This window comes from Sinocyclocheilus grahami, unplaced genomic scaffold (genome assembly GCF_001515645.1).
Source record: "Sinocyclocheilus grahami isolate Dianchi unplaced genomic scaffold, SAMN03320097.WGS_v1.1 scaffold294.1, whole genome shotgun sequence".
Lineage (NCBI taxonomy): Eukaryota > Metazoa > Chordata > Actinopteri > Cypriniformes > Cyprinidae > Sinocyclocheilus > Sinocyclocheilus grahami.
The window spans coordinates 1219171-1235632 of NW_015505473.1; the positions used below are offsets into that span (position 1 = coordinate 1219171).

The following is a 16462-nucleotide window of genomic DNA, read 5'->3' on the forward strand; positions in this document are numbered from 1 at the left end:
AATACCATATATTTCTGAGTAAAACAGCATAAAAGTATTGGAGAATTGCAATGGCGGTTGCTGGATCTTGAAAAGTAGAATTTCCAATGAAATCACAATGTCTAAATGGCTATGGGGCTATTGACTAACATACATACAGAATACAGAACATATAGAATTTAAGTGAATTTTGCAGTAAATGGGATCTCATGTTAATGTTAAAGACTTGATTTAAGTGTAAAGAAAACAGTTTTTGGTGTTTATAAGTGTCACCTCATCAAAGTACACAATCTGTCAAAGAAACAAAATCGATGACTTCTCACGCTCTTCCAAAGGGCTAACGCCATGGAAGAACCATTTTTAGGTTCCCCAAAGAACATTTCAGTCCATAGTTGTTAAAAAAACTTTTTTTTCTTAGTGTGAAGAACATTTTAATAATCTAAAGAACCTTGTACCTTTTGTGCAATGGAAAGGTTCCATCATGGATGTTAAAGGGTTCTTCATGGAACCTTCAAAGCAAATGAAGAACATTTATTTTCAAGACCCTTTACAGTGCTTACATAAAAGTTCAGACCTCAGCTCTGAAACATAACACTCTTGCTAATACAATATCATTAAAGCTAACTAGTTTTATAAATATAAATCCTCTTCATTAAATCACTGTAGCAAGATCTGAGAGGGAGAAAAGCAAATTTTTTTGCTCAAGGTTTTATGTTCAGCTTATTGTTTTTGCTGCATTGCAATTGACCACTATGAGCTAGTAGGATGGCATTAAGACTGTTGAGTCCACATAACCATTTCCCATCACCCTCATGCCTTCCTGTGGCATCCCACTGTTCGATTGGTAGATGACAGGTTTGCAGGGGTGAGGTGGTTGCTGGGTTGTGCATTGACCAGCCTGGCTGTCCAAGTCCTGGCTGTAATCGTCCACGCACTGATGGTACGTATCCCTCTGCAGAAGCAGAATATTGTTTGATGTTACTTCTTTGACCTTGCTGTAGTCCTCCCCAGCATAATCGGACCCCTCAGGTTCACGGTTTGGGTCCGAAAGCGGCCTAAGCAGTAGCATATTCTCCGGGTTCACCCTTTGCACCTCCACGTATTCCAGAGAACGTGACGGAGATACGCCAGGAGCAGGAGTGTCGAGGCCATCCAGGTTAAACTGGTTGTAGCTTTGGGAATGTCGGCAGGCTGGTTTACTGAAGCGACCCTCCTGTTGTGGGATGTCCTGATGGTGTAGCTGGTGGTAGTTGGTTGGCATTGCGTGTGGCGATGAACGGTTGAGGATCTCTGGGACACTGTGGTAGACCGGTTTCACAGCTTCAACTTGGTAATGGTGGTGAGGTTGCGGAGACGAAAACACAACAGGCCAGGTCTTCACACGTCCATCAGAGGACTCTGGAGAACCAGGTTCGAGACCCTGGCATTCACTGCTCTCAGTAGAAGTGCAGCTCGTTTCTCCATGCTGGCTGTACTGATGTTGATCGCTTCCACTCCCTTCCCGTCCCTCCATGCACTTCTCCAAAAGCAGAGTGCGACTGTCGCAGCTTCCCCTGCCCGAGTCGCAGTCTGACAGGCTTTTGGACTTCATGCAGACCTCTGATAGATCTTTACTGTCCAGAACCAATTCTTGCTCCTCATTGTCATACACCTCAAGGTACTCCACCAGTAAGTCGTCGTAACCGATGGTTGGAGGGAAACCTTGGATCACCAGAGAACTGAAAACTTCCTCTGACTTTCCACTCTGTAAAAAAGCAAGTAAAGCAAGTGAGATAACTTCCTCAAAAATGCATGAGGCATGAGGGAAAATATATAACTGTCATCATTTACTGACCCTCAAGTTGTTCGAAACCTGTATGAGTTTCTTTCTTCTGTTGAACACCAATGAAGATATTTTGATGAATGTTGGAATGTTTGAAGAATACTATTCTTTCAATACTATGGAAAGCAATGGCTGCCAGCAACTGTTTGGTTACCAACATTCTTCAAAATATCTTCTTTTGTGTTCAACAGAAGAAAGAAACTCATACAGGTTTGGCACAACTTGAGGGCAAGTAAATGATGACTGAATTTTAATTTTTAGGTGAATTATCCCTTAAGGCAGGGGTGTCCTGTTTATTACTGTGAAGCTGCTTTGATGCAATCTGTATTGAATAAATACTGTATAAATAAATGGTTGCAATACTTAATAGCAGTCCAAAATACATGCCATCAGCGGTTTGAATGTAAAACAAACACACAAAAGCTAAGATTCCATTTACCATGATGATAAAAACCACCAAATATGTTGAAATTATGGAGTCTACCTTAAAGCTAACCTGAAAAATTTCAAAGTTTAGTTGGACACAGGCCTTTTTCGAGGTGCATGAGTGATTTATCTATTACCTTGAGCAATTGTTTGTCGAATCCTTTGATTTTTGGTCCAGGAACAGGAGGCAGCAAACAAAGCTTCACACTGAATACAAATATAAAAATCAGAATAAGATTGAAAAAGTTGATACTGAACTGTTTTTTCAAAGGTTAAATAAACCCTTGAAATACTTTAAAGGAATAGTTCATCCAAAAATGAAAATTTGATGTTTATCTGCTTACCCCCAGGGCATCCAAGATGTAGGTGACTTTGTTTCTTCAGTAGAACACAAATTATGATTTTTAACTCCAACCGTTGCAGTCTATCAGTCGTATAATGCATGGCAATGGTAACAAAATCTATGAGACAAAAAAAAACATGCACAGACAAATCCAAATTAAACCCTGCGGCTCGTGACGACACATTGATGTCCTAAGACACGAAATGATCGGTTTGTGCCAGAAACCGAACAGTATTTATATCATATTTTACCTCTGATTCACCGCAATGTCCAACTTCCTTGAGCGCGCGCACAGCATCCGATGCGCGATTGCGTAAACTACGCCAGAGCGCGTACACACCTCACGCACCGGATGCCTGCACGCGCCTAAAGACAGTTGGACATAGTTGTGTATTAGAGGTAAAAAGTTATATAAATACTGTTCGGTTTCTGGCACAAACCAATCGTTTCGTGTCTTAGGACATCAATGTGTCGTCACGAGCCACAAGGTTTAATTTGGATTTGTCTGTGCATGTTTTTTTTACTCTCATAGATTTTGTTACCATTGCCATGCATTATACGACTGATAGACTGCAACGGTTGGACTTAAAAATCATCATATGTGTTCTACTGAAGAAACAAAGTCACCTACATCTTGGATGCCCTGGGGGTAAGCAGATAAACATCAAATTTTCATTTTTGGATGAACTATCCCTGTAAGTATACAAAATGTGCTTAATTTGAATTTAGATAATTTTTTATGATATTTTCTTGAGGTGTTTGGGAGTTAATTAGTAATTTGTCTTAAATTCTATGTCAATGCACAGTTAAGATTAATGTCTTTCAACATGTCAGCCTGCTTGATCATAATATAAGCACTATGGATACTGAAAAGGGACTTATCTAGAATACGGAACAAAAGCTTCCACGTGTCCCGACAGGATTAAAAGATTAATTTTGGATCCTGTTCGTCCTTGTACTGTTGAAAATGCCTCACATTATTTGACAATGTAATTAGTCTATCTTTGTCTATTTAAATCTGTGCTGAGAGAAACTGGCCTAAAAACTACATTTGAGAGTAAAGTGAAGTACTGCAAGATCTGGATCAATCCTCTAATGGCAGTTTAATCCTACATAACGAGTATTCGTCAGCAAAAACAAAGAGGAAATTATATATATATAAATGGTCAGAGCAAATCTGATTTCAATCACACTAACAGGCATGACTTTTACATTTGCCAATGATGGTACAAGATGGTAAGATGATATAGAATAAAATGCAAATGCAAAACTCACCAATAAAACCATGTTAAAATATATATGAAAACCAAAACATTACATTTAAAATAAAAAATTTAAAAAATCAATCATTTTAGTTCAGACAGAAAAATGTCAGGCTCAAAGACGCACCTGTTTCGTTTCACATTTAGAGTCCAGGTGAGGATGAGAATGATGAAGATAGAGAATATCGTGATAATGATCCACAGCGAACGCTCTCTGGGTATATCTACATATCGCAAACACAAAATCAGGAAATGGTGATGAATAGAGTACATCTCTACTGCAATTTGTTTTTCCACTTACGACAAATCATAATAATAAAAAAAAACAGGATAAACAGTAGGTAAAATTGGGTCACTGCATTTAAAAATGACAAACTGAAAATAAACAAGTTGGGACAACGTGTTTTTTTTTTTTAAACGCTGTGAGCTGGAAACAGGCTGATCTCTGACTCATTTTGCTCTATTTAATTTTTGACTCCCACCAGGCCTGACTTTCCACAGAAGCTCCCGGGCAACTGAGGCCCAGCCAGAGCTGCGGCTCAAAAACCGTGCGCTGCAGAGGTTGTGCTAGCTTGGTGAAGATGAGTTCATAACTCCCTGGAGAAACTGAAGGCCTGTTAGTATTCCCTCTAGAATTGCTAGATACATATGAGTAGAGCAGATTTGTTCTCAGGCTCAGCGGAAGACCATGGAGGCACAGATTGTGGTCCTGAAACGGCTCTCTGGCAGTGCTAGATGATTATTTAATAGGCTTCATGCATGCCTCAACCTATTAGACTAGAAATGTTTTGCTTGTCTTACATGCGTCTAAACTGAGCACATATTTTCAGATATGACCATTTCAAGTCTGACAATTGAAAATTTGGGATTACAAATGTAAATTAAACCAGAAAATAATAATGAACTGTTAAGCTGGTAATATAATTTAATAATAATTAAATTATGTTAACGTAATATAATAAATGGTTTTACTATATTAAATATGAATATAAATACATTTATATAAATATAAAAACAAATATTATATATATTTTTTTTATCTACAGCCTTTTAAAAATATTATTACAAATATTATTTAAAATTTACATTTGGAAATTCCCCTGAAAATATTTATAATAACCAAGTTTGCTTTAACTACTAAAGAAAAATAAAGACTTACAGTCGGGCATTTTGACGTAGGTGGGTTGGGTCCATTCACTCCAGAACCCATGATCAGGTTTACATCGCACCTGCACCATGAACTCTTTATCAGGGTGAAGACTGAACACATTGTAGTACTTCTGCATGCCAGCATCATATTCCTACATAGAGATAAAGAGAGCATAAGCTACCACTGAAACACTTTTTATAAGTCTCATTGATCAATATGAAAATAGACAGACAGACAGACATATAGACAGACAGATAGATAGATAGATAGATAGATTATGTTGCATAGTGCACATTTGTTAATATGTCTACTTGCTTATAAAGTTGTTTGAATTCAGATCAAAATAGATGCCAGTATCATACACTTACCCATAAGCTACTGTACCACTACAGTGAACTAAACCAATGTTTTGTTAATCAAATTAAATTATTTAAAATAAATCATAAAATATTTAAAAATACAAATATCAAATATTATATTTGTTGCATTGCAAAATATATACTTACATTTGTACTTAAATTTGTGTGAATTCGGAACAAAGTAGATTTTACTGAAATATTTATCTAGTTAGCATTTAAACTGAAGACAAGTACATCATCAGCAATAATCATCAGTTACATATCTTGTCTCAGTTCATGAGCCAATACTATTGCTCTCAGGTTACTCTGTCACTAGGCAATCATTATTGGTCATGCCTCTGTGTTACTGAAGCGCAAGCCTTTGGGGTGAAAAATCTGGTTTGATCTAGTCACTGTTGTTCTGCACATCTAGCCTCCCTCAGGTTTCTGCAGACCAATGAAGACATAACCCCAGACTGGGACAGTCAATGATTAAACTGCTCAGTGTACCAGCTGACTTCATGGCGGCCCACTGGCTGCATGTCCACTTGCCCTTAGCGTTCCATTCATTTAAGATCTTGGATAAAGTCACAAACAAACAACAGCTACTTTGAACTATTTTCTAACTTGTTGGCTCACATTTAACAAGTTGGTTGGCAACACTAATCCATAATACCAAGCATGTGAAGTATATTGTGAAGATGTCCAACTGTATTGTGGATGTCTAAACAGTCGAGTGAAAACAGGGTAACAAAAGTCCATCTCAATATTATCTAGACTTAAATCTAGTTAAATTGCTACAAATGTAACTGATAATCAAACATTTTCTAAAGACACAAAGATTCGTTTTTAAACCCACCTCCCATTCTTTATCTTTTTCTTGTTTAACTCGTAGCTGGTACAGTAGCGTGATCCACCCTGAGCGAGTGTCTGCGGTTCGAGGTTTCTCCCAGGACACTCTCACAAACGGACCCTGGTCATCGACCACGACTGCTGTCACGTTCTCTGGAGTGTTTGGTTGAACTGTGGGTGAAAAGGAGAGGACAGGAAGTCCATTATAAAATATACAACAGTTAAACCTACTGCTGTGATTACCACAACTATTCTTGAGTACATTTCAATTTGAGCGTGTAAAAAAATCCTGAAATGTGGAAATGAAACATACACTACCGTTCAAAAGTTTGGGGGCAGTACAAATTTTTTGGAGATGTTTAGACTGCATTTATTTGATAAAAAATACACTAAAACAGTAATATTATAAAATGTTATTACAACTGGTTTCTAATTACAATAAAAAAATAACTGGTTTCTAATACATTTTAATATTTAATTTATTCCTGTGATGCAAAGCTGAAATTACAGCGTCATTACTCCAGTCTTCAGTGTCACATGATCCTTCAGAAATCAATCTAATATTCTGATTTGCTGCTTACGAAAGACTTATTATCATCATGTAAACAGTTGTGCAGTCGTGATACACATACATGATTTTTTTGCTAAACATAAAGTGCAGAAGAACTGCATTTATTTGAAACAGAAATCTTTTGTAACAACGTATAGGTCTTTACTGTCATTTTTGATCAATTTAATGTGCCCTTGCTGAATAAAAAAAGTATTAATTAACAAAAAGACTAAAAATGATAAGTCCACATATTTAAAGTAAAAAGTGAAATTCTGTCATTTTCACCCTCATGTTTTCAAACCTGTATATTGTTCTTTCTTCCATGGAACATGTAATGTTTTGCTGAATGTTTATGCTTTTCCATAGAGTATAATGAAAATATAAAGTAACCAGGGCCTGTCAAATTCCAACATTGACAAAAAGCACCAAAAAAGTGCTCCATATGACTCTTGCAATTTAAAGCAAGCCTTTTAAAGCCATATAGATTTGTATGAGGAAAAGACTGAAATATAAGTCACTGCTCTCCACTCTAGCAATCAAATCTCATTTGCTTATATTGCAAACCTGTTTTGGTCTTGACAGCCCCTATAGTAACTTAATGCTTTGATTATATAAAAAGAGTTGCCGTGAGATGAAAACAGTCATGCAGGTTTGGAACATGAGGGTAAGTAAATGACATAATTTTCTTCTTTGGTGAACTATTGATTTAACACTCTGTAAATTCAGCACTAATGCACAAAACTATTTTTTTCCAGTTTGAGGGTGAAAAACTAGTTGACACCTAATAAGGTCAAGCTAAGTGACCTTTTGCATGCAAACTTGCTGAAGAAGGAAGAAAAAAAGAACAGTAAAGTGTTCTTCGTATTGCGAATGAATGTTTCGCCCCTTCAGCATAAATAAAAACATCAGTTAAAGATTAGCCTCAGTTATAGTTGTACATATGAGTTAATGATAATATGGAATTGCACTGAATGAACAAAACGTCAGATCAAAGGAACGTGACCTTGCAAGCTGTGCGGGATAAAACTAAAATTGCTACTAAAAGTAAACAACGAGAAACTTAATTTTTAAATTGGTAAAAAATGTTCCTTATGGCATAGAGAGAACATGTGACCGACGATATTTTAAGACCCAAAGGACCAAAATATGTTCTTTTGCAACAGTGATCCCATACATCAGTGGTAACGGTAGTCTGCCTATTATGTGCTAATTCACAAGATTACAAACAAATGACACATTTTGCAGGAACATAAGGTGAGAGGGGTGAAAAAAGATTAATAATTTGAGATAATAAATAAAGAGAGGTGATGATAGAGTACAAATCATATGTACAAATTAATTGTTGGAAACTCATTTGCATACCTATATAGGCCACATCCACCTCCACAGGGTCTGAAATGTTCTTCCCCAGGGCATTGGTGGCCACCACAGTGATGTTGTAGTTGATCCAAAGCGATGTGTCGTTTTTGTTGAAGAAACACGAGTTCTCGCCCGCCGTTCTGTAATCTGGGCACTCGTAGACCGTTTCTGAGCTGCATGCGAGAGATATAATTTATGAGATATACTAATGTCTGTGCTTTCTTCTGCACTGGTAGCTCCTGTCGTCAAGTCGAATTCCTTGTGTGTGTAAGCATAATACTTGGTAATAAAGCTCTTCTGATTCTGATATCAACAGAAAGATGTGCACTTATACAAATTAGACAATTACAAATAAAAATACATACATTTCTACAGCTAGTTTGTGTCCAATCACTGTGACAATTTATAACCAAAGTCTAAAACTTGCACTCTTAAAACAGAAAAACAATAATTTGGTCATAAACATGCCAACAACAATACTCATGCTGATATCATAAAAACATAAAATAATCTCACGCAGTACATTTATTACGTTTGGGCCAAAAATAAACTGAGTTTTGTGGCATTTAGTCCATGTCTAGTAGCTTTGATGATAATCTACAGTACCACTCACAACTTCTTTAAAGAAATGAATACTTCTATTCAGCAAGGATGAAATTAATTGATCAAAAGTGACATAATTTTACCAAAAAAAAAAAAATCTATTTCAATTAAAACAATTTTTTAATGAATCCAAGAATCCTGAAAATGTGTCACGTTTCTATGAAAATATTTAGCGGCACAATTTTGTTTGCCGCATTAAATCACGTGCATGTTAGCTGCTGCAAATTCAGCTTTGCTTCACAGGAATTATTGCATTTTAAAATATACTGAAATAGAAAACAGTTATTTTAATTTGTAATAATATTTAACATTATTACCGTTTTTACTGTATTGTGTCTTCTGAACAGTAGTATATATGATAGTGTACTCCTGAAAATTGACAAAATAAACATTTTTGTTGCTTTTTTAAATGCAATTAAAATATAGTAATTTCTTAGAAAAAAATGGCCCCAAAATATTGTTTATAATATATAATGTTTCATTATGATGATGAAAATGATGCTTCAGCCAGTGTTTGTCAATGCAGGAAAGAAAATTTGCTCTTAAAAAAAAACAACATATCACTATTTATTTATTGCAGCCTTGAAATATCCAAACTCAGCACATCCAACTGTATTAAAATGAATTCTATGAACTCCCCTCGGTGCAGTATTACACAGTATTAGATATGATGTTTGTGTACAGTACTTGCTGAATCTCAATCCGTAATGTTGGCAAAACACTTCATGGCACTAACGAGGAGCCGCTCTGATGAAAATCTGAAGAGTTATTGGACAGGGTGTGCGGGCATGTGTGTGTATTGGCTGGAGGTAAGTCATGTATGGGTTTCTGATTATTTCACATATGTGCTCAGAAACAGAGGGAAATAAACACATGGCAGAGAAAACCGTTTAAACCGCTTATTACTGGAGGAAAGGCCAAGACATAGCAAGACCTTTGAAACCTCATTAGGAGCCAAAGAAAAGAGTAAGGACGAACATTAAAGACTACTCTCAAGACAATAAAGAAAAGCTCTAGAAAGGGAACAAGCAGAAGAGAGACTGACTTTTCTAGACGGTAGTAGAGGGCGTAGGTTGTGGGCAGACCGCCATCATCTCCAGGCTCCCACCAGCATGTGAAGGTTTCCTTCTCTGGAGAGCGACAGCTTGTGAGTCTGGGTTTGTCTGGCGCACTGACACCTATGGACATATTGTGCCCATTTAGAGGACATTATTGAACTCCAAAGCATTGTAAAATAGGTCTTTTTCTGTCTGAAACATACACAAGACTATTCATATGTAAAGTTTCACATTCATTTTATTGAGAAAATGTAGGATTTATGCAAATGTGTTTGCTTCGTGTTGTCTTTTAAGTACCATGTAAATACTCTGTAAATAATATGGCAATCATTCAGCACCATAGTATATATCAATGCATCACAACGTGAGAATCTGATCCAAAATTGTACTTAGTTTTAAATAGGGAGGTTGATAGTGAGGTAACCTAAGTGAGATCCTGCTCTTTTAATATAGTTTGAATATACAAAACTGCAAAACACTGAACTAAACAAAGTCATTTATGTACACAACCATTTAAAAGTTTGAGGGTCTGTAAGATTTTTTAAATGTCTCTTCTGCTAACCAAGGCTGCATTTATTTGATTAAAAATACAATAAAAACAGTACTATTGTGAAATATTATTAAAATTTTAAATAACTTTTATCTATTTTAATATATGTGACATTGGAGCACAAAACCAGTCTTAAGTCGCTGGGGTATATTTGTAGCAATAGCCAAAAATATATTGTATGGGTCAAAATGATTGATTTTTCTTTTATGCCAAAAATCATTAGGATATTAAGTAAAGATCATGTTCCATGAAGATATTTTGTAAATTTCCTACCATAAATATATCAAAACTTAATTTTTGATTAGTTGCTAAGAACTTCATTTGGACAACTTTAAAGGCGATTTTCTCAATATTTGGATTGTTTTGCACCCTCAGATTCCAGATTTTCAAATAGTTGTATCTCAGCCAAATATTGTCTTATACTAACAATCAACAATGCATCAATATAAAGCTTATTTATTCATCTTTCAGATGATGTATAAATCTCAATTTCGAAAAATGGACCCTTATGACTAGTTTTGTGGTCCAGGGTCACATATGTTAAAATGTAATTTATTCCTGTGATGTAAAAGCTGAATGGTCAGCATCATTACTCCAGTCTTCAGTGTAACACGAGCCTTCAGAAATCATTCTAATATGCTGAATTGCTGCTCAAGAATTATTTCGGTAACACTTTACTTGAAGGGGTGTGCATAAGACTGACATGACACCTTCATAATCATGGCATGACACATGTCATGAATATGAAGGAGGTTTTATGCATGTTTATGACAACTGTCATTAAGTGTCATTCGCTCAGTTATGTAATTTTTAATGCAAAGATGACATTGTTTGAGATGTCTTTGTTATGGGCTATGGTTAGGGGTAAGGGTAGGGGTACGGTTAGGTCAAATAAGGTCATATTTGCATTAAAAATGACATAACTGAGCGAATGACACTTAATGACAGTTGTCATAAACATGCATAAAACCTCCTTCATATTCATGACATGTGTCATGTCATGATTATGAAGGTGTCATGTCAGTCTTATGCACACCCCTTCAAGTAAAGTGTAACCATTATTTCTTATTGCTGCTTGATATTTTTGTAAAAACTGTGATACATTCTTTGATGAATAGAAAAATCATTTATATGAAATAGAAACTTTTTGTAACATTCTAAATGTCTTTACTGTTATTTTCGTCAATTAAATGCTGAATAAAGGTGTTCACTTTTTTTTAATGTTACTAACCCCTAACTTTTGAACAGTGGTGAACAGTATGTGTGCATATGAAGTTTGTCAGGTTATACTGCTAGGTTCATAAGCAATATAACAGAACTCCTAACACTGATCACCTGCTGCTTGTGATATTAATTTGGCAATAAAGGTCAAAATCAGCACGACGCCAGAGTTCCTCATCGTCCCTGATGGTTTCTGAACTCCTTAGATCTGTTAGTGAGAGACAAGAGTGGAAAAGTGAGATATTACAGCTGTATGGTTTCCAATGACAAAAAGAACCCAATAATTCTTTATTAGATGGTGAAATTATTGTGAAATACAAAACATATCCTTTACAAATAAAAATGTCAAGCAAATTAAAAAACAACTGTAGTATACAGTAACTGTAATTGATTTCCATATTCATGAACCGTCTGTGTTCAGTATAAACATAAGATACTGTATATAGTATGAATAGCCACTACAGTGAAACAAACACAGAACTCACAAAAAACTACTTTTGTAGTCACTTGAAAATAACAGCTCCTTAAACCAGAGCAGTCAAATAAGCCACTTCTGATATTTTATGAATTTTACAAATATGATCCAAAAATAATTGCAGTTTTAGCTCAAATAAAATAAAATAAAATTAGCATTCGTTGGATTTTTTTTTTTTTTAGGTCAGATTTTATCATTTTTGTTTGTGTTGAAATATGCTTCCTGGAACAAAATGTTTTTGCTCAAATGTTTTTATCTGTACATCAAACTGAAAACATAACGTTTTATACTTGTACTCATGACAGGAGGCTGTTTCTAATAATCAAATATGTCCTTTGTCACTCACTGGACATACAGTAAACAATACCTATCCATCACTGCATCGGCACCTTTCAACACTTTCTCAATCATTTGCTCCTTTGGTACGTCTTATCAAAGGACAATATGAATCATGATCTGTTTGATTTTAGAGAACAGAGCAATTCTGATCAGCCCAACTCATTTAGTTACTGTGAACTTGAAAGGTACCATCTATATTTTGCAACCGGCTACCTACCAGTTATAAATATAGTGGTCATCAAACTGCCGCTTTCTACATTTTAAATGTCAAAAGCATCGTGTAAAAGAGCACTCCTAGTGTGGGAATTTTTTCCACTAGTTTTATGGGTAATTTCTGTATGTTTACAACCGTGAGGCAAAAGTTTTACACTGTGCTTTTCAACATCCCCTTTCGGCTGAAATACTGTTATTGGCATATGTGAAAGTTCCAGAATGAATTGCTCAACTCATAAAACAGGCAGACAGATCCATGCCTCCAAACAAAGGTTTAAAGGTCTATAGAAACAATTGAACTATCATCATGACAGACACACAGTTAAACAAATTTCCAGTTTTTAAGCTTTTAAATAAGAAACAAAATATAATTTATTCTCTATAGCTTTTGACTTAAGCACATCCATGGGCTAAATGTATGTATGTGCAACAGCTCAAGCTAGTTAAGTTTGCTTATAGAGTTTCCAAAGACTTATTTGTGGTTTAAAACTATTTTGTGCCCTACCATACAAACAAGCGACTTAAAAACAGCAATGTTGAATAGGGGTTGAATAATTATGACATACTGTAAAAGATCCTGTAACTCAAAAACATTACATATTGACAACATCACCTTTAATACTAAACTGTTATAGATGCAATATATAGTAATTAATATCATTTTAATATAATTTTATACAAAAATTGTTCATTTGTTGTCGTCATTTTACTTTTTTTCTTTTATTTAGGAATTTTCCTACTTTAACTGTGACTTAAACATAAGCAGAAGTCCACTGGGCAAAAAACAAGAAAGATCAGAGCACAAAAGTTAAACTTCTCTAATGAATAGAGTTATGAACAATCTGAGCAGCCAAGACTATAAGGTTTTTAGTAAATCACTGATCTTTTTGGCATGTTGTAATGTTATATGGTGCCACGTCTTTACAAAGAAACACCAGAGTATGTTAGAGCCGGGATCTGAATTGAGGGATCTCAAGTGTTTAAACAAATAGATTACCCACAGTCAGTAAAAAACATACGTCCAATCACTTAGAAAAGATATAGTACACTTTTATTCAAGAAATCCCACAATTTGAGCACAAATTCATTTCCTTTACTTTCAATGTGCAGAGTGAGTTATGGGCCAAGCTTCTGAGGGGAAATTCGCAATAGTGATGGCAAAAATTCAGTACTTTACTAAATTTACACTGATTCATCTATGATATGAACACCCACATCAGTTGTGCAATTTAGGTTGCTACTTAATCCTTTTGTCAGGAAAAAATATTTAAAATTTCTTAATTATGTTAGCAACTTGCAAAAACCTCAAAGCTTGCCTGAGTATGTTACAGAGCTCTGTAAAGTCTAAATCAATTGCTCATCTTTCCCATTAATGGCCATACTAATAAATCTCAAATTAATCACTGCCATCTTTCTGGATGGATGAGGTCACGACCTATGCACTTCTGACCTGACCTCATTTGTTTAATGCACTGAAACACAAACTGTCAGAAGAACGGCCTGACTGATACCGGCAAAATATGACAGAGAATTTTCTGGAAACTAAATAGCCATGAATTCTGCACTAACAGCCATTTGTTTTCATTAGCATTTAGCCTTGAGAATGAATTCAACCTGCGCCAACAAGCATGTGAGCACAAGCTAATCGATGAATTACATTTTTATTTTGTCATGCGGGCTGTTTTCTCTTAAAGTATCAGTTTCTGACACTTTACGATATTAAGTGCTACCAGTTTAAGCATGGAAATAATATGACAATATATTTGGCATCTGACTCCTCTGAAGAATCGGCTTAATCTCCAGCATTAATCTGATGACAGAAATAAGCACTAAGCACGTGGAAAGCATGATATTAGGACCGCAGGTTGAGATAGACGTAAACATGACAGATAGAAATTGAGAGGAAGAGAGAGAGCAAAGAACTTTTATTTCCCCTTGTGAACAGGGTGGCATCACAGATTAAAAAAGGGGGGGAAAATCTTCTCCAGCTGGCATATATGCCATATCTGATTATGTAAGAGATTATATCATCATAACAGAAAGACCTGGTCAAACTGTGTTGGGTTTTATTCTCCAGTGCGATGCAAAGAGGAATAGTGCACTGTGCAACTATAGTGCAATAGTGACACTGACCTGACACAAGCTGGCAGCCCTATGGCAGCCCTATGGAGCCTCAATGAGTTCAACGAGCATGAAGATGGAAGGAGGCCATGGGATTGTTGCTTTCCATCATGAATGGTTCAATAAACCTACAACTCAAACATGCACTGCTGAAAAAACATCTGCTGGCTTGGGATGGATTGGTATACGGTATTTGAACAATTCATATGAAAACCCGAAAAGGACATGGTGATGAGAAAAAAATGAGATGGGAGAGAAAACGTTGCATTTTCTTGAAAAAAAAATGGGTTCCTCTGACAAAATTTGGGTTCTCTCACAAGACATTTGCGCTTCCCTGAGAAAAATGCATTTTCTCACAAAAAAAAGTTGCATTCTACAAAGCCCTGAAAGTAAATTGTGCGCAAGAAATAATAATTCATTCTATTTCTTGTCCGCATCCTCATAAACCGATTCTCTATAGATGCCTCTCAAAATGATTCCATGCACACTGCAAGGCTTTTGACAATGTCTCTATAACTCATTCCCAACTCAGAATAAAAATTAAAGTGTCTCTGTCCAAAACATAACAGCAGCAACAGGTTTATGAGAATGCGGAAAGGAAGTAGAACAAATTATTATTTAGTGTGCATCATTTACTTAATACGAGGGCACAAATTATTATATCAAGCACATGATATAGTAAACCAAGGGAATGAATTTGGAAATCGTGCGCACGATTTACTTAAAATGAGGGAACAAATTAGTAAATTGTGCACACAATTTAGTAAACCAAGAGAACGAATTAGTAAATCGTGTGCACAATTTATTTTTTTCATGTGTTTCCCGAGAAACTTTGCATTTTCTCGCAAAACATTTGAGTTTCCTCAACAAACTTTGTGTTCTCTCACAAAAGTATTGCACTCACAAGAGAAACAAATTCTCATGAAATATTTGCATTGTTTCACAAAAAATTGTGTTTCCTAGAAAAACTTTGCGTTCATTCGCCTAACTGTTGCATTCTCCTGAGAAACTTTGTGTTCACCCTCAAAAACACTTACTAAAACATATGTATTTCTTACATCATATTATTTCCAATCATAAGTTTTTCATTAAAGTTTCTCATGGGAACACATACCTTTTTTTGAATGAGTGCAAAATTTCTTGGGGGAACGCAGAAGCAATGAAATTTTCCCTCATGACTAATTTGTTTTTTAATATCACCATATCACATTATGGACTCTGTAGTCCCAGAATAAGGATCTGCAAAAATACATTCAACATTGAATGTTAATTTATGGCTTTCTTACTAAACATAGACAAAGGGATCAAGTGATCCATCTGCCAGTTCATGAGAAGCTAGACCTCCTAAATGGTTAATTCACCAAAAAATGACAATGATTTACTTATCTACTGACCCTCAGGTCGTTCCAAACCTGTATGACTTTCATTCTTCTTTAAAGCACAAAATATATATTTTGAGGAATGTTTCAAATGATTTTGTCCATAAAATGAAAGTCACTAGGTTCCAAAACAACACTGGTCCCTTCGACTTTCATTGTTTTTTTAATCAAAAAATATGAAGACATCTTTCAAAATATCTTTTTTTGTGAAATGAAATGAAAGGTTTCCAAACATTTCAACACTATTCTCTCTTTCTACTCACTTTTTAATATTCATCTCTCAGAGGCCTGTCGCCACCCCACTGCGCCTGTCCCAGCCCTGTTACTCAGCCCTACAGCAGCGCTCTAGTTTCAGCTTGTTCCCTTCACATCTAGGACTCTCTTTTGTCATCTGTCAATAGGCCAGAACCATCTATGAAAGC

General features: G+C 35.6%; 1 protein-coding gene across 1 annotated transcript; it reads right to left on the bottom strand.

The window, feature by feature from the left end:
* Positions 1-465: 465 nt before the first annotated feature.
* On the bottom strand, positions 466-11733 carry LOC107600937 (prolactin receptor-like). The gene is made up of 8 exons (XM_016292935.1): positions 11628-11733; positions 9730-9862; positions 8085-8254; positions 6180-6343; positions 4992-5133; positions 3960-4056; positions 2365-2434; positions 466-1723 (listed from the first exon to the last, which is right to left on the bottom strand). Exons 1-8 carry the CDS (start codon positions 11689-11691, stop codon positions 737-739), a joined length of 1827 nt encoding a protein of 608 aa, XP_016148421.1. The 5' UTR covers positions 11692-11733; the 3' UTR covers positions 466-736.
* Between the last annotated feature and the right edge of the window lie 4729 nt (positions 11734-16462).

Bases quoted from the DNA above. Each gene is read 5' to 3' on its own strand.
- LOC107600937 (XM_016292935.1), bottom strand. From the start codon at position 11,691: ATGAGGAACTCTGGCGTCGTGCTGATTTTGACCTTTATTGCCAAATTA. The intron at 2,435-3,959 runs GTGCGTCTTTGA...ATTTGTATTCAG, and splicing joins CTAAATGTGAAACGAAACAG to TGTGAAGCTTTGTTTGCTGC. The intron at 1,724-2,364 runs GTAATAGATAAA...GCTTTTTTACAG, and splicing joins TCGACAAACAATTGCTCAAG to AGTGGAAAGTCAGAGGAAGT.